The 19,184-nt window shown below is 36.4% G+C and overlaps 1 protein-coding gene across 1 annotated transcript in view; it reads right to left on the bottom strand.

The window, feature by feature from the left end:
- Nucleotides 1-16,192, bottom strand: part of Doc2 (Dorsocross2) — a 40,797-nt gene extending 24,605 nt beyond the window's left edge. The window contains exons 1-2 of the mRNA XM_032435014.2: nucleotides 15,665-16,192; nucleotides 14,570-14,726 (exon numbers count right to left, since the gene is read on the bottom strand). Coding sequence (XP_032290905.1) covers nucleotides 14,570-14,726; nucleotides 15,665-15,755 — 248 coding nt within the window. The 5' untranslated portion in view covers nucleotides 15,756-16,192. The remainder of the gene's footprint in view (nucleotides 1-14,569; nucleotides 14,727-15,664) is intronic.
- Between the last annotated feature and the right edge of the window lie 2,992 nt (nucleotides 16,193-19,184).

Genomic DNA, 19,184 nt, shown 5'->3' with positions numbered 1-19,184 from the left:
TTTTGGCCGAGATATTAAAGAAAAATCATGAAAAAAGTTTTGATTTTCGATCCGAGCTCGATTTTGACAAAAAACGTGATGTAACCCCTTGCTTTTTGGTCGATTTGGGTCAAAATGTAGATATTCGTTTTCTTGATGCCAATGGATAGTACTGATCCTTACGAGTCCAAAATGGTATAGAATTCCAAAAACTGACATTATTTGGCCGAGATATGCCAAAAAATCATCAAAAAAGGTTGACTTTACAAACGGTTCGTTTTATGGTCAATTACTTTGATTTACCCATCGATTTTTAATTTCGTTGAATGCCAATTGATAGTAGGGATCCGTACGAATTCAAAAAGGTATAAAATTATAAAATCGGACAGTTTTTGGCCGAGATATTAATGAAAAATCATGAAAAAAGTTTTGATTTTCGACCCGACCTCGATTTTGACAAAAAACGTGATGTAACCCCTTGCTTTTTGGTCGATTTGGGTCAAAATTTAGATATTCGTTTTCTTGATGCCAATCGATAGTACTGATCCTTACGAGTCCAAAATGGTATAAAATTCCAAAAACTGACATTATTTGGCCGAGATATGCCAAAAAATCATCAAAAAAGGTTGACTTTACAAACGGTTCGTTTTATGGTCAATTACTTTGATTTACCCATCGATTTTTAATTTCGTTGAATGCCAATTGATAGTAGGGATCCGTACGAATTCAAAAAGGTATAAAATTATAAAATCGGACAGCTTTTGGCCGAGATATTAATGAAAAATCATGAAAAAAGTTTTGATTTTCGATCCGAGCTCCATTTTGACAAAAAACGTGATGTAACCCCTTGCTTTTTGGTCGATTTGGGTCAAAATGTAGATATTCGTTTTCTTGATGCCAATGGATAGTACTGATCCTTACGAGTCCAAAATGGTATAGAATTCCAAAAACTGACATTATTTAGCCGAGATATGCCAAAAAATCATCAAAAAAGGTTGACTTTACAAACGGTTCGTTTTATGGTCAATTACTTTGATTTACCCATCGATTTTTAATTTCGTTGAATGCCAATTGATAGTAGGGATCCGTACGAATTCAAAAAGGTATAAAATTATAAAATCAGACAGTTTTTGGCCGAGATATTAATGAAAAATCATGAAAAAAGTTTTGATTTTCGACCCGACCTCGATTTTGATAAAAAACCTGATGTAACCCCTTGCTTTTTGGTCGATTTGGGTCAAAATGTAGATATTCGTTTTCTTGATGCCAATGGATAGTACTGATCCTTACGAGTCCAAAATGGTATAGAATTCCAAAAACTGACATTATTTGGCCGAGATATGCCAAAAAATCATCAAAAAAGGTTGACTTTACAAACGGTTCGTTTTATGGTCAATTACTTTGATTTACCCATCGATTTTTAATTTCGTTGAATGCCAATTGATAGTAGGGATCCGTACGAATTCAAAAAGGTATAAAATTATAAAATCGGACAGTTTTTGGCCGAGGTATTAAAGAAAAATCATGAAAAAAGTTTTGATTTTCGATCCGACCTCGATTTTGACAAAAAACGTGATGTAACCCCTTGCTTTTTGGTCGATTTGGGTCAAAATGTAGATATTCGTTTTCTTGATGCCAATGGATAGTACTGATCCTTACGAGTCCAAAATGGTATAGAATTCCAAAAACTGACATTATTTGGCCGAGATATGCCAAAAAATCATCAAAAAAGGTTGACTTTACAAACGGTTCGTTTTATGGTCAATTACTTTGATTTACCCATCGATTTTTAATTTCGTTGAATGCCAATTGATAGTAGGGATCCGTACGAATTCAAAAAGGTATAAAATTATAAAATCGGACAGTTTTTGGCCGAGATATTAAAGAAAAATCATGAAAAAAGTTTTGATTTTCGATCCGAGCTCGATTTTGACAAAAAACGTGATGTAACCCCTTGCTTTTTGGTCGATTTGGGTCAAAATGTAGATATTCGTTTTCTTGATGCCAATGGATAGTACTGATCCTTACGAGTCCAAAATGGTATAGAATTCCAAAAACTGACATTATTTGGCCGAGATATGCCAAAAAATCATCAAAAAAGGTTGACTTTACAAACGGTTCGTTTTATGGTCAATTACTTTGATTTACCCATCGATTTTTAATTTCGTTGAATGCCAATTGATAGTAGGGATCCGTACGAATTCAAAAAGGTATAAAATTATAAAATCGGACAGTTTTTGGCCGAGATATTAATGAAAAATCATGAAAAAAGTTTTGATTTTCGACCCGACCTCGATTTTGACAAAAAACGTGATGTAACCCCTTGCTTTTTGGTCGATTTGGGTCAAAATTTAGATATTCGTTTTCTTGATGCCAATCGATAGTACTGATCCTTACGAGTCCAAAATGGTATAAAATTCCAAAAACTGACATTATTTGGCCGAGATATGCCAAAAAATCATCAAAAAAGGTTGACTTTACAAACGGTTCGTTTTATGGTCAATTACTTTGATTTACCCATCGATTTTTAATTTCGTTGAATGCCAATTGATAGTAGGGATCCATACGAATTCAAAAAGGTATAAAATTATAAAATCGGACAGCTTTTGGCCGAGATATTAATGAAAAATCATGAAAAAAGTTTTGATTTTCGATCCGAGCTCCATTTTGACAAAAAACGTGATGTAACCCCTTGCTTTTTGGTCGATTTGGGTCAAAATGTAGATATTCGTTTTCTTGATGCCAATGGATAGTACTGATCCTTACGAGTCCAAAATGGTATAGAATTCCAAAAACTGACATTATTTAGCCGAGATATGCCAAAAAATCATCAAAAAAGGTTGACTTTACAAACGGTTCGTTTTATGGTCAATTACTTTGATTTACCCATCGATTTTTAATTTCGTTGAATGCCAATTGATAGTAGGGATCCGTACGAATTCAAAAAGGTATAAAATTATAAAATCAGACAGTTTTTGGCCGAGATATTAATGAAAAATCATGAAAAAAGTTTTGATTTTCGACCCGACCTCGATTTTGATAAAAAACCTGATGTAACCCCTTGCTTTTTGGTCGATTTGGGTCAAAATGTAGATATTCGTTTTCTTGATGCCAATGGATAGTACTGATCCTTACGAGTCCAAAATGGTATAGAATTCCAAAAACTGACATTATTTGGCCGAGATATGCCAAAAAATCATCAAAAAAGGTTGACTTTACAAACGGTTCGTTTTATGGTCAATTACTTTGATTTACCCATCGATTTTTAATTTCGTTGAATGCCAATTGATAGTAGGGATCCGTACGAATTCAAAAAGGTATAAAATTATAAAATCGGACAGTTTTTGGCCGAGGTATTAAAGAAAAATCATGAAAAAAGTTTTGATTTTCGATCCGACCTCGATTTTGACAAAAAACGTGATGTAACCCCTTGCTTTTTGGTCGATTTGGGTCAAAATGTAGATATTCGTTTTCTTGATGCCAATGGATAGTACTGATCCTTACGAGTCCAAAATGGTATAAAATTCCAAAAACTGACATTATTTGGCCGAGATATGCCAAAAAATCATCAAAAAAGGTTGACTTTACAAACGGTTCGTTTTATGGTCAATTACTTTGATTTACCCATCGATTTTTAATTTCGTTGAATGCCAATTGATAGTAGGGATCCGTACGAATTCAAAAAGGTATAAAATTATAAAATCGGACAGTTTTTGGCCGAGATATTAATGAAAAATCATGAAAAAAGTTTTGATTTTCGACCCGACCTCGATTTTGACAAAAAACGTGATGTAACCCCTTGCTTTTTGGTCGATTTGGGTCAAAATGTAGATATTCGTTTTCTTGATGCCAATGGATAGTACTGATCCTTACGAGTCTAAAATGGTATAGAATTCCAAAAACTGACATTATTTGGCCGAGATATGCCAAAAAAGCATCAAAAAAGGTTGACTTTACAAACGGTTCGTTTTATGGTCAATTACTTTGATTTACCCATCGATTTTTAATTTCGTTGAATGCCAATTGATAGTAGGGATCCGTACGAATTCAAAAAGGTATAAAATTATAAAATCGGACAGTTTTTGGCCGAGATATTAATGAAAAATCATGAAAAAAGTTTTGATTTTCGACCCGACCTCGATTTTGACAAAAAACGTGATGCTTTTTGGTCGATTTGGGTCAAAATTTAGATATTCGTTTTCTTGATGCCAATCGATAGTACTGATCCTTACGAGTCCAAAATGGTATAAAATTCCAAAAACTGACATTATTTGGCCGAGATATGCCAAAAAATCCTCAAAAAAGGTTGACTTTACAAACGGTTCGTTTTATGGTCAATTACTTTGATTTACCCATCGATTTTTAATTTCGTTGAATGCCAATTGATAGTAGGGATCCGTACGAATTCAAAAAGGTATAAAATTATAAAATCGGACAGCTTTTGGCCGAGATATTAATGAAAAATCATGAAAAAAGTTTTGATTTTCGATCCGAGCTCCATTTTGACAAAAAACGTGATGTAACCCTTTGCTTTTTGGTCGATTTGGGTCAAAATGTAGATATTCGTTTTCTTGATGCCAATGGATAGTACTGATCCTTACGAGTCCAAAATGGTATAGAATTCCAAAAACTGACATTATTTGGCCGAGATATGCCAAAAAATCATCAAAAAAGGTTGACTTTACAAACGGTTCGTTTTATGGTCAATTACTTTGATTTACCCATCGATTTTTAATTTCGTTGAATGCCAATTGATAGTAGGGATCCGTACGAATTCAAAAAGGTATAAAATTATAAAATCAGACAGCTTTTGGCCGAGATATTAATGAAAAATCATGAAAAAAGTTTTGATTTTCGACCCGACCTCGATTTTGACAAAAAACGTGATGTAACCCCTTGCTTTTTGGTCGATTTGGGTCAAAATTTAGATATTCGTTTTCTTGATGCCAATCGATAGTACTGATCCTTACGAGTCCAAAATGGTATAGAATTCCAAAAACTGACATTATTTGGCCGAGATATGCCAAAAAATCATCAAAAAAGGTTGACTTTACAAACGGTTCGTTTTATGGTCAATTACTTTGATTTACCCATCGATTTTTAATTTCGTTGAAAGCCAATTGATAGTAGGGATCCGTACGAATTCAAAAAGGTATAAAATTATAAAATCAGACAGTTTTTGGCCGAGATATTAATGAAAAATCATGAAAAAAGTTTTGATTTTCGACCCGACCTCGATTTTGATAAAAAACCTGATGTAACCCCTTGCTTTTTGGTCGATTTGGGTCAAAATTTAGATATTCGTTTTCTTGATGCCAATCGATAGTACTGATCCTTACGAGTCCAAAATGGTATAAATTTCCAAAAACTGACATTATTTGGCCGAGATATGCCAAAAAATCATCAAAAAAGGTTGACTTTACAAACGGTTCGTTTTATGGTCAATTACTTTGATTTACCCATCGATTTTTAATTTCGTTGAATGCCAATTGATAGTAGGGATCCGTACGAATTCAAAAAGGTATAAAATTATAAAATCGGACAGTTTTTGGCCGAGGTATTAAAGAAAAATCATGAAAAAAGTTTTGATTTTCGATCCGACCTCGATTTTGACAAAAAACGTGATGTAACCCCTTGCTTTTTGGTCGATTTGGGTCAAAATGTAGATATTCGTTTTCTTGATGCCAATGGATAGTACTGATCCTTACGAGTCCAAAATGGTATAAAATTCCAAAAACTGACATTATTTGGCCGAGATATGCCAAAAAATCATCAAAAAAGGTTGACTTTACAAACGGTTCGTTTTATGGTCAATTACTTTGATTTACCCATCGATTTTTAATTTCGTTGAATGCCAATTGATAGTAGGGATCCGTACGAATTCAAAAAGGTATAAAATTATAAAATCGGACAGTTTTTGGCCGAGATATTAATGAAAAATCATGAAAAAAGTTTTGATTTTCGATCCGACCTCGATTTTGACAAAAAACGTGATGTAACCCCTTGCTTTTTGGTCGATTTGGGTCAAAATGTAGATATTCGTTTTCTTGATGCCAATGGATAGTACTGATCCTTACGAGTCTAAAATGGTATAGAATTCCAAAAACTGACATTATTTGGCCGAGATATGCCAAAAAAGCATCAAAAAAGGTTGACTTTACAAACGGTTCGTTTTATGGTCAATTACTTTGATTAACCCATCGATTTTTAATTTCGTTGAATGCCAATTGATAGTAGGGATCCGTACGAATTCAAAAAGGTATAAAATTATAAAATCGGACAGTTTTTGGCCGAGATATTAATGAAAAATCATGAAAAAAGTTTTGATTTTCGACCCGACCTCGATTTTGACAAAAAACGTGATGTAACCCCTTGCTTTTTGGTCGATTTGGGTCAAAATTTAGATATTCGTTTTCTTGATGCCAATCGATAGTACTGATCCTTACGAGTCCAAAATGGTATAAAATTCCAAAAACTGACATTATTTGGCCGAGATATGCCAAAAAATCCTCAAAAAAGGTTGACTTTACAAAGGGTTCGTTTTATGGTCAATTACTTTGATTTACCCATCGATTTTTAATTTCGTTGAATGCCAATTGATAGTAGGGATCCGTACGAATTCAAAAAGGTATAAAATTATAAAATCGGACAGTTTTTGGCCGAGATATTAATGAAAAATCATGAAAAAAGTTTTGATTTTCGATCCGACCTCGATTTTGACAAAAAACGTGATGTAACCCCTTGCTTTTTGGTCGATTTGGGTCAAAATGTAGATATTCGTTTTCTTGATGCCAATGGATAGTACTGATCCTTACGAGTCTAAAATGGTATAGAATTCCAAAAACTGACATTATTTGGCCGAGATATGCCAAAAAAGCATCAAAAAAGGTTGACTTTACAAACGGTTCGTTTTATGGTCAATTACTTTGATTAACCCATCGATTTTTAATTTCGTTGAATGCCAATTGATAGTAGGGATCCGTACGAATTCAAAAAGGTATAAAATTATAAAATCGGACAGTTTTTGGCCGAGATATTAATGAAAAATCATGAAAAAAGTTTTGATTTTCGACCCGACCTCGATTTTGACAAAAAACGTGATGTAACCCCTTGCTTTTTGGTCGATTTGGGTCAAAATTTAGATATTCGTTTTCTTGATGCCAATCGATAGTACTGATCCTTACGAGTCCAAAATGGTATAAAATTCCAAAAACTGACATTATTTGGCCGAGATATGCCAAAAAATCCTCAAAAAAGGTTGACTTTACAAAGGGTTCGTTTTATGGTCAATTACTTTGATTTACCCATCGATTTTTAATTTCGTTGAATGCCAATTGATAGTAGGGATCCGTACGAATTCAAAAAGGTATAAAATTATAAAATCGGACAGTTTTTGGCCGAGATATTAAAGAAAAATCATGAAAAAAGTTTTGATTTTCGACCCGACCTCGATTTTGACAAAAAACGTGATGTAACCCCTTGCTTTTTGGTCGATTTGGGTCAAAATGTAGATATTCGTTTTCTTGATGCCAATGGATAGTACTGATCCTTACGAGTCCAAAATGGTATAGAATTCCAAAAACTGACATTATTTGGCCGAGATATGCCAAAAAATCATCAAAAAAGGTTGACTTTACAAACGGTTCGTTTTATGGTCAATTACTTTGATTTACCCATCGATTTTTAATTTCGTTGAATGCCAATTGATAGTAGGGATCCGTACGAATTCAAAAAGGTATAAAATTATAAAATCGGACAGCTTTTGGCCGAGATATTAATGAAAAATCATGAAAAAAGTTTTGATTTTCGATCCGAGCTCCATTTTGACAAAAAACGTGATGTAACCCCTTGCTTTTTGGTCGATTTGGGTCAAAATGTAGATATTCGTTTTCTTGATGCCAATGGATAGTACTGATCCTTACGAGTCCAAAATGGTATAGAATTCCAAAAACTGACATTATTTGGCCGAGATATGCCAAAAAATCATCAAAAAAGGTTGACTTTACAAACGGTTCGTTTTATGGTCAATTACTTTGATTTACCCATCGATTTTTAATTTCGTTGAATGCCAATTGATAGTAGGGATCCGTACGAATTCAAAAAGGTATAAAATTATAAAATCAGACAGTTTTTGGCCGAGATATTAATGAAAAATCATGAAAAAAGTTTTGATTTTCGACCCGACCTCGATTTTGACAAAAAACGTGATGTAACCCCTTGCTTTTTGGTCGATTTGGGTCAAAATGTAGATATTCGTTTTCTTGATGCCAATGGATAGTACTGATCCTTACGAGTCCAAAATGGTATAGAATTCCAAAAACTGACATTATTTGGCCGAGATATGCCAAAAAATCATCAAAAAAGGTTGACTTTACAAACGGTTCGTTTTATGGTCAATTACTTTGATTTACCCATCGATTTTTAATTTCGTTGAATGCCAATTGATAGTAGGGATCCGTACGAATTCAAAAAGGTATAAAATTATAAAATCGGACAGTTTTTGGCCGAGGTATTAAAGAAAAATCATGAACAAAGTTTTGATTTTCGATCCGACCTCGATTTTGACAAAAAACGTGATGTAACCCCTTGCTTTTTGGTCGATTTGGGTCAAAATGTAGATATTCGTTTTCTTGATGCCAATGGATAGTACTGATCCTTACGAGTCCAAAATGGTATAAAATTCCAAAAACTGACATTATTTGGCCGAGATATGCCAAAAAATCATCAAAAAAGGTTGACTTTACAAACGGTTCGTTTTATGGTCAATTACTTTGATTTACCCATCGATTTTTAATTTCGTTGAATGCCAATTGATAGTAGGGATCCGTACGAATTCAAAAAGGTATAAAATTATAAAATCGGACAGTTTTTGGCCGAGATATTAAAGAAAAATCATGAAAAAAGTTTTTATTTTCGATCCGAGCTCGATTTTGACAAAAAACGTGATGTAACCCCTTGCTTTTTGGTCGAGTTGGGTCAAAATGTAGATATTCGTTTTCTTGATGCCAATCGATAGTACTGATCCTTACGAGTCCAAAATGGTATAAATTTCCAAAAACTGACATTATTTAGCCGAGATATGCCAAAAAATCATCAAAAAGGTTGACTTTACAAACGGTTCGTTTTATGGTCAATTACTTTGATTTACCCATCGATTTTTAATTTCGTTTAATGCCAATTGATAGTAGGGATCCGTACGAATTCAAAAAGGTATAAAATTATAAAATCGGACAGTTTTTGGCCGAGATATTAAAGAAAAATCATGAAAAAAGTTTTGATTTTCGATCCGAGGTCGATTTTGACAAAAAACGTGATGTAACCCCTTGCTATTTGGTCGATTTGGGTCAAAATGTAGATATTCGTTTTCTTGATGCCAATCGATAGTACTGATCCTTACGAGTCCAAAATGGTATAAATTTCCAAAAACTGACATTATTTAGCCGAGATATGCCAAAAAATCATCAAAAAAGGTTGACTTTACAAACGGTTCGTTTTATGGTCAATTACTTTGATTTACCCATCGATTTTTAATTTCGTTGAATGCCAATTGATAGTAGGGATCCGTACGAATTCAAAAAGGTATAAACTTATAAAATCGGACAGTTTTTGGCCGAGATATTAATGAAAAATCATGAAAAAAGTTTTGATTTTCGACCCGACCTCGATTTTGACAAAAAACGTGATGTAACCCCTTGCTTTTTGGTCGATTTGGGTCAAAATTTAGATATTCGTTTTCTTGATGCCAATCGATAGTACTGATCCTTACGAGTCCAAAATGGTATAAAATTCCAAAAACTGACATTATTTGGCCGAGATATGCCAAAAAATCCTCAAAAAAGGTTGACTTTACAAACGGTTCGTTTTATGGTCAATTACTTTGATTTACCCATCGATTTTTAATTTCGTTGAATGCCAATTGATAGTAGGGATCCGTACGAATTCAAAAAGGTATAAAATTATAAAATCGGACAGCTTTTGGCCGAGATATTAATGAAAAATCATGAAAAAAGTTTTGATTTTCGATCCGAGCTCCATTTTGACAAAAAACGTGATGTAACCCCTTGCTTTTTGGTCGATTTGGGTCAAAATGTAGATATTCGTTTTCTTGATGCCAATGGATAGTACTGATCCTTACGAGTCCAAAATGGTATAGAATTCCAAAAACTGACATTATTTGGCCGAGATATGCCAAAAAATCATCAAAAAAGGTTGACTTTACAAACGGTTCGTTTTATGGTCAATTACTTTGATTTACCCATCGATTTTTAATTTCGTTGAATGCCAATTGATAGTAGGGATCCGTACGAATTCAAAAAGGTATAAAGTTATAAAATCGGACAGTTTTTGGCCGAGATATTAATGAAAAATCATGAAAAAAGTTTTGATTTTCGATCCGACCTCGATTTTGACAAAACACGTGATGTAACCCCTTGCTTTTTGGTCGATTTGGGTCAAAATGTAGATATTCGTTTTCTTGATGCCAATCGATAGTACTGATCCTTACGAGTCCAAAATGGTATAGAATTCCAAAAACTGACATTATTTGGCCGAGATATGCCAAAAAATCATCAAAAAAGGTTGACTTTACAAACGGTTCGTTTTATGGTCAATTACTTTGATTTACCCATCGATTTTTAATTTCGTTGAACGCCAATTGATAGTGGGGATCCGCACGAATTCAAAAAGGTATAAAATTATAAAATCGGACAGTTTTTGGCCGAGATATTAATGAAAAATCATGAAAAATGGTATAAAATTCCAAAAACTGACATTATTTAGCCGAAATATGCCAAAAAATCATCAAAAAAGGTTGACTTTACAAACGGTTCGTTTTATGGTCAACTTCTTGGATTTACCCAAGGATTTTTAATTTCTTTGAACGCCAATTGATAGTGGGGATCCGTATGAATTCAAAAAGGTATAAAATTATAAAATCTGACATTTTTTGGCCGAGATATTAAAGAAAAATCATTAAAAAAGTTTTGATTTTCGATCCGACCTCGATTTTGACAAAAAACGTGATGTAACCCCTTGCTTTTTGGTCGATTTGGGTCAAAATGTAGATATTCGTTTTCTTGATGCCAATCGATAGTACTGATTCTTACGAGTCAAATATAGAATAAATTTCCAAAAACTGACATTATTTGGCCGAGATATGCAAAAAAATCATCAAAAAAGGTTGACTTTACAAACGGTTCGTATTTCGGTCAACTACTTTGTTTTAACCGATCGATTTTTAATTTCTTTGAACGCCAATTGATAGTGGGGATCCGTACGAATTCAAAAAGGTATAAAATTAAATCTGACATTTTTTGGCCGAGATATTAAAGAAAAATCATGAAAAAAGTTTTGATTTTTGACCCGACCTCGATTTTGACAAAAAAAGTGATGTAACCCCTTGCTTTTTGGTCGATTTGGGTCAAAATGTAGATATTCATTTTCTTGACGCCAATCGATAGTACTGATCCTTACGAGTCCAAAATGGTATAAATTTCCAAAAACTGACATTATTTGGCCGAGATATGCCAAAAAATCCTCAAAAAAGGTTGACTTTACAAACGGTTCGTTTTATGGTCAATTACTTTGATTTACCCATCGATTTTTAATTTCGTTGAATGCCAATTGATAGTAGGGATCCGTACGAATTCAAAAAGGTATATAATTATAAAATCTGACATTTTTTGGCCGAGATATTAATGAAAAATCATGAAAAAAGTTTTGATTTTCGATCCGACCTCGATTTTGACAAAAAACGTGATGTAACCCGTTGCTTTTTGGTCGATTTGGGTCAAAATGTAGATATTCGTTTTCTTGGTGCCAATCGATAGTACTGATCCTTACGAGTCCAAAATGGTATAAATTTTAAAAACTGTCATTATTTGGCCGAGATATGCCAATATGTCCAATCCTTTTGGGCTATATTACGGGGCATCCTCTAGTCGGAGACTCCCTACTAGATCACCCTTATATGTTGGCAATGATTTTTTACTTTTACTGCCTTTTTGGTTGTGCACTCTGAGCGATGATTAATTAATTTACCTTAGTTGTGGTGCGTTTGCCAACATTTAATTTGATTCCCTTTCTGGTTTGTTATTTTTGTTTTTGAATTTCATTAGATCGCAGCAGGGGCAACTGCGACGCATGGCCAAATATTTCGACATTCGTGCGGTTTAGAATTTCGTTTTCAATTTGCCCTCTTTATTTTTCTTGTTCTGTTTGCTTCTTTTTCATTCTTTCCAAGAGTTGCTCGTGCATTTTTGACAAACGATTTGTTAAGATATTGATCTTTGGCGCGTCTGCGCATAATTAACAAATGCGAGGAACTGTGCAGGAATGGTAGACGTCAAAGAAAAAAACATCTTGAGCATTATAGTTTGGTTGCACCCAAACAGGTGCAGTTGAAACTGATTGAGTGTATGTTATACCCTGTAGATCGTTAATCCGCGAACGTGTAGTCAGACAGTAAATATTTTAGATGCTGAATAATAATATATATATATATATATGGGGATATTACTTCCTCTGATTTTATAATACATTTGCACATCATTATTGTTAGCCATCTCTAAAAATCTGCTAGTAAAGCTGATATATAATGCACAGAAATGCCAATCTGTTGGATCTCAATAAGTATTTTCATTCAAGCGAACTTCTACTGTTTTTTTCGATTTATTCCTTTCTTGTCGATAGTTCCCGAAGTGTCAGTTCTGGCGCTTCAAAGTGATTCACCTGTATTACGCTGAGAGCAAGATTTAATTTACATTTCTTGTGTTGGGCCTCTCCCAGCGATTCTCATGGCCTTTGCTATCAGCGTGTCCGCACTAAAAGCTTCGTGACAGGCTCATTTCATTTTCAAAAACGCATGCATTATATGTGATATGCTTTGTTCTATCTATCTTTTATGATCGTCTGGGCATTTGCCACCCATGTGATCCCAAAGCGAACCGAAATGCGATGCAATCTCGAAGTTTTTGACTTGGGCAAAGTCATGGGACAGTTGGGACAAGCAACTAATTAGTTTTTATGAGCGCCACTTGGCGTTGAGCATTGCATTGGATGCTACAGCATAGCACAACACAACACAGCACAGCACACGGTGGCACTGTGGCGCCTAATCATTAAAAATTCAAATCGATTGAATGCACAAGGGCTGCAGAGACGCCATCATTGTCTGGCTGCGTTTCACATAAAACATTTTTGATGAGCATAAAAACTATTTAATACGGAGACTTTATGAATAATTCATGGCATATACAAACTACATTCTCTTTCTCAAAGGAGAAAGAGTTGTCTGTCCAAACTGTTTTCGGCGATGGGGCAGTCCCAAAAGTTTATGTTAATGCAGCAAAAGCGATTCTGAATTCTTCTCCCCTGTATTCGTATCCGATCTTATCGGCACTTGTGCATCTCGCCGGCAAAAGTGTGAAATTGCTCGTATCTGTCGACGTTGTCGACAGGCTGTGGTCATTGTCAACGCGCAACGTGCAGATACAGATACGAAATTGAATACGAATACGAATACAAATTCGAATGCGAGTGTATCTGAGGCCGTCTGCAGACAGGCGCCACAATAAAAACGCAGAACGCAACAAAGATGACGACAAAGTATCCTTGACGCTAAGATTTATGCCACAGCAGCAGCAGCATCAGGGGCATCAGGGGCAGCGGCAGGTCAAGCCAAGAGGCATCTCTCTTAAAAACGCCGACCAAAAGGACGTCCCACTGCGTTCTCTGTCCATACTAGGCCTACAATAAATTACGATGACGCCACTTTACGCACATTTGAGCAAGTGCCGGACACTTTTAGGTAGTTTACTGCCGATCGCTGCTGAGCGCTCACGTAACTGCCACAGATACAAGATACAATATCTTTGGGCGATTGCGCTAGCGCTTTGATATGCTCATGCTCAGTTTCCATCACGACAAGAAGAACGCTGTACACGCAAAGTGCCAGTGAACTTGTTCGATTTACGCCTCGCGCGAGATATTCGGTCCGGGCATTCCTTGCAAGCCCCGATTGCACGAATCAAGAATCGTGCTGGCAGCCGGTACAGCCTGTATATACCTGGCCACAGATTTCACATCCTGCATCCTTCCGCCGCTTTGTTTGCCTGTGAAAATTGTTGTCGCGACGTCCCTGTAAACAATTTCGCAGGCGCCTACATCTAATGAGCATTTAACAGTGCCGCCGCCGTCGATGACGACGACGAAGGCGACGGCGACGGCGACGGCGACGGCGACGAAAACGACGTTGAGGCCGGGAATGAAGCTGAGGCTAAGTGCTGACTGATGAGAGCTAAGAGCCGATTCCATCACTGGCCAGCAGCGCCAGAGGCGGCGCTTTAAGTGCCCATGCCATTGGCATGTTGTTGTTTTTCTTTGCCCAGCGTTTTTGGGTATTGTTTTTCACATTCGTGCTAATGCATTGCTCTTTGCCCGTTCCTAACACCCAAGGCCCTGCTTCATTACATTTCAAAAGTTGTTGTGGGCGCGACATAATTTTACTTTCCAAAAATGCTCGAAAACATTTTGTTGCGGTTGGTTTAGCGAGCATTCTCATATAAAGATTGATTTAGATTTGACATCTTACCTGCCGCTCTTTGTGATGATCATTTCTGTGCCAATCTGATGGAATTGCTTCCAGAGCTCGTCATTTTGCAGAGTCATCTCCACGCCGGGCAACGCGACACGGGGTGGCATTATCACGTGACGTGGCATCGGAATGGGCAGCATCGGTGGAAATGGATCTACATTGACAGTGAACATAAATATTAGGATTATTTGTATTCAAGGCTGAATGTAGGCTTGAAATAAGAAATTTATATATTTGGAAGGTGGCATGTTTAGTTAGGGAACCAAATTAGGCAGCAACTTCTATAGAAAATTTATATCATGCTATATGTTCATAAATATCGAACTGGAACTGGAATTATGAGTATGGAAAACAAAGTTCACAAGCCAAACAGGGACTTGGCTCGAGTCGTAAGCCAAATTAATTATTTTGGAAATAATAGTTTAATTTAGATAGTTTCATTTTTATATATATTAGCAATTATATTTTGGGGTTAACTATTTTGTGTCAGATAACATTAGTATTAGTTTAAGGCATTTTAATATAACGAGTACGCGTACGAATATTTTAAAAGACCTCATTTATTCCGTCAATCAATCTTATTCTGAAAAGTCAATGTAAAATGACAATTGGACATCTTTTTGCTTTTTGAGGTGAGCAAAGCGGACAAATACCTTCTACCAATAACAATGACAAGCTAAATAAACCAAGGTTTTGATTGATGAATGTATTAAAAGATCGTATGCTTGATGCGAAACCTCGTTTCAGACTTGATCTATAAAGTATGTAATCAAGTCTAGATTTTAAATAGTTTTTTAAGTGATTTTCCAGCTGCGTTATGAGCTGCTTCAACAGCTAAAACGCATTTGGTTATCAGTTACCAGAAGAGGTGCCCTGCTGTGATCTCTCGCATTTGCTTATGCAAAATCGACAAACGCTTTTCCCACACTACTCAGCTGTATGGGAAGCTGGCCATAAAAACGCAAATAGCCCCAATGTCCGATGCTACTTATCTGGTTACAAACCCAACAAAGCACCAATTGCGACAAAGCCAAAAGCACGAGTTCAGGGGGTGGGTTACGGAGGTGGGGGTGAGGACGGATCACAACTCACCTGGTATGCGTTGCATTATCTGATGGCGGTAGATCTCGTGCGCAATATGCTGTTGCATACGCAGATCGACGAGCTCGTTCATGGTGATCATGATTTGTATGTATGTATTTATATGTATGTGTGTAGATATATATATGTATTTCACACTTTAACAATTTGTTTAAATTTTGGCACAATTCAATCACAGATAACAACAAAACACATAAACGAAAGCTGACAGCATGAGTTCTCAGTTCTCTATTGTGCCACAAGGGCCACGAGGCGAATTCTCGATTAGCGTCAATTATGCAAATCACAGCTGGCAAAGTGGCGTAGTTATGGCAAATGTCTCATAGGCATGTGGGTGTTAATTTGATTATGCCAACAACAACTAGTTGGGAATCAGATTTTGAGGCGTTGATCGTGTATTGTGGATTCTATCAAATATATACCGACGCTGGCGTCTTACGCTCGCCAAGTTCGCATTTCAACTGAACAAGTTCAACAAAATGTCGCTGCCGACGCTCAGCGAAAACGAGCTTGACGAGTTCGAGCCATTGATCGACATTGCCTGCGAGATCTGTTGTGAGCACAGCTCAGCTGCTGAGCTGCTCAGCTGCTCAGATGTTGTGCCGTTTGCAGGTTGCCCTTAGCTGCGCTCTGATTGGTTGCCTAGTTACAGAGCACGTGCAGAATGAGCGAGTGCAGTTAGCTATCTCTGTCTGACACTGAGCGTTCGCTCTCTTTGTTGGCGCCTCCATTTTGAAATTGACACCAGCTGCAAATGTGTTTTTTTTTTGTTCTTTAGACTGTTTTAGCTCCGCCTTCAACAGATCGATTGCTGGCGCTGCCTCCCTCTCTCTCTCTCTCTCTCTCTCTTGCTCTCTCGCTTTTTCTAATTGTTTTTGATTTTGAAGTGCGAAGTTGCACAGTCAGCAGCCGCTCCAGCTGAAACAGACAACCACATGCTCCGCCGGGGCTGTCTGTATTACGTATTGGTGTGTGTGTGTGTTTGTGTGTGTGTGAATTGGTGTGCATGTGTGTGCCGTGCTGGTGTTGCCTTTTAATTATACATCATGATCGAAATTGTTTTTTAGTTTTTCCTTTTTTTTTTTTTTTCATTTGGCATCTTTTTTCTTATACTTATTTATGCTTTGCCCATTTGTAGCCTCTGCCATCATGGTGGTCCTCTTGTCTTCTCTAGAGTTGTTGCTGCTGTGGCTGCCGTTTTGCTGTTCATTTATTTGATTTTGGTTTTGACGCTGCGTCATTCGGCGGCATTGATATGGCGGCATACGCATGTACCCCAAGCACCGATATGGACTGAAACTCAAACACGAACACGGTATCGAGCTCAGCACTGCAGATGCAGCTGCCTGATTATAGTATATTGTTTTTCTTTTTTTTTTTTGTATCTTTTTGTTCTGGCCTTTTTGAGCTTGACAAAACATTTGTTAAGCCACGGAAACGCATGTCGCCTACAAATTTGCTGGCCATTCGATTGCATTGGTGCGAAGGCGGCAAACGGGAAATAGATGAACATTCAGCCTGTCCGGCGACATGATATGAAATAATAAATAAAATTAATAATGAATTAATATAAACGATCAGGCAAATATAACTAAACTCTTAATTGCATCCGCTATCTTTTAACCGTATTAAGAATATATAAATTCTATTAAAAACAACTAATTAAAAGATAAATTTTATGACAACTTAATTCATAATATCTACGAACTTGAAAAGTATTTATTTAATTGTGTGTTTTGATATTAAGACTATGTATTTTAATTGAGCATACAGAAAGGTTTCAGCATCTAATGATATACATAAAATCTCTTGGAATTAAGTACATAAAAACCAAATAGCTTTGTTTGAATTTTTTACATTATATACCACAACGTTGCAGAGAAACCGTTAATCTGTATAGAGTAGTAAATGTATATATATTTTAATCTATATGCTTGCTTAGGAGGCAACTGTTGAAAACTAATTTAATTAAGCATGATATTTAATTGAACTTTGACTTTTGTGTTAAGTATACGCAACGTGCGATTGTTACTGGAAAACTTTCGCTTTCGGATCCAGTTCCAGCATATTGTATATCTTTGCATGCTTCACAATAAATATTGCAGCTCCAATCTCTGGACAAACAGAAGCACTTCCGTTAGTCTAGCTCAGGTAATTAAACATTGCCATAGCTTTGGCTGTTATCTGTCCTGCATTACTGCGAAATGCTTGGGTTTGCATGATAAATAGTTTTGCGAGCTAATTTACACAGCACTTTGCTGGCTGACACATACACTTGGTTTTTTGTTTTGAGTTTTGGCAGCCAGCGGCGATAAGCGATAGGAATTAATTTACTATTAGCAGTTGGCTGTTGGCATTGGCGTTTCGCCCAAATTGCGTGCGCCGTCCGTCTGCACCGTATACCCTGTTCCGGGCCGCCTACGCACCGCACCCATGTGTGTGTGCGTCTGCGTTAATTTATGCCTCGTGTTTTCACATTTGGTCGCGCACGCTTCCGGTTCCTGTCTCTTTCACTCCATATGCCTTAGGCAAACAATTAGCCATGGGTTCGGGTCATTCTGCCTGCCTGCCCGGATCTGGGTCTAAGTTTGGCTAGCTCATGAGACGAGCACATCAATAGCTGTGCAATTTGTCAGCACCAAGCTAATTGGTATTGCCCAAAATTATCTGCCTGCTGTTTGACTAATGCTCTTTGGCCAACTTCCGTTTGTCTCGGGGGTGGTATCGCTGGCCCAACAGGTAGCCCAGGTACTTTATTTGCCGCATTCCAAGCCGTTGACTCAGACAGGAGTACATTTCATTTTGGTCCTGCATACCACACTTATCTTTCAGATATGCATGACATGATACTTGACATGATACTTTGAGGTAAAATGAAAATGGAATGCCAAACAGAAAAATAGCATATATCAGTATTTCATAGATTATAATGCTTTAAGGGCTAGAGATGAAAAAAACACGACTTATGCACATCTCTAGTTATTCAAATTTTGTAAGCGAACTGCCTTTAGGTTGGGTTCGTGAAGCTGCCGTTCCACATCCTGGGTTTCTCACATACTTTTAAAAGTTATGTATTATATAAAAATGTTTAAAACTAGCCTTGAAAACAATGCGCATTTATAAAAACATTCTTGAACTTCCTTCATTTTGTGAGTCTTGCTCTTGCATGACTTTGCACTTTGACGAGTTAAAATTGCGTTTGCGAAATTAACCACAAAACTGCGATAAGCACGCGCCGTGTGAGAAGGCTATTCAAATTAAAATTAGCATAATACCACACGAAACCAATGTAATTTTCCATGGAAAATATAACAAATTCTCAGCCGTATTTTTCCCTATTTCATTATATTTCATTGTAGGGGTTAAGTGAACCGCTGCAAAATTTATTGATTTAAACTTTTAGCTGCTCGTACATTCGACATTTTGTTATTCAAACAAGCCCCCAGCGCCTCCGAACGACGACTATTAACAGCTGCCACTTGATGATACTCCATTGTTACAGCAACACAGC

The sequence above is a fragment of the Drosophila virilis genome, chromosome 3 (genome assembly GCF_030788295.1).
Source record: "Drosophila virilis strain 15010-1051.87 chromosome 3, Dvir_AGI_RSII-ME, whole genome shotgun sequence".
Taxonomy (NCBI): domain Eukaryota; kingdom Metazoa; phylum Arthropoda; class Insecta; order Diptera; family Drosophilidae; genus Drosophila; species Drosophila virilis.
This window is presented reverse-complemented; position numbering and strand designations above follow the sequence as displayed.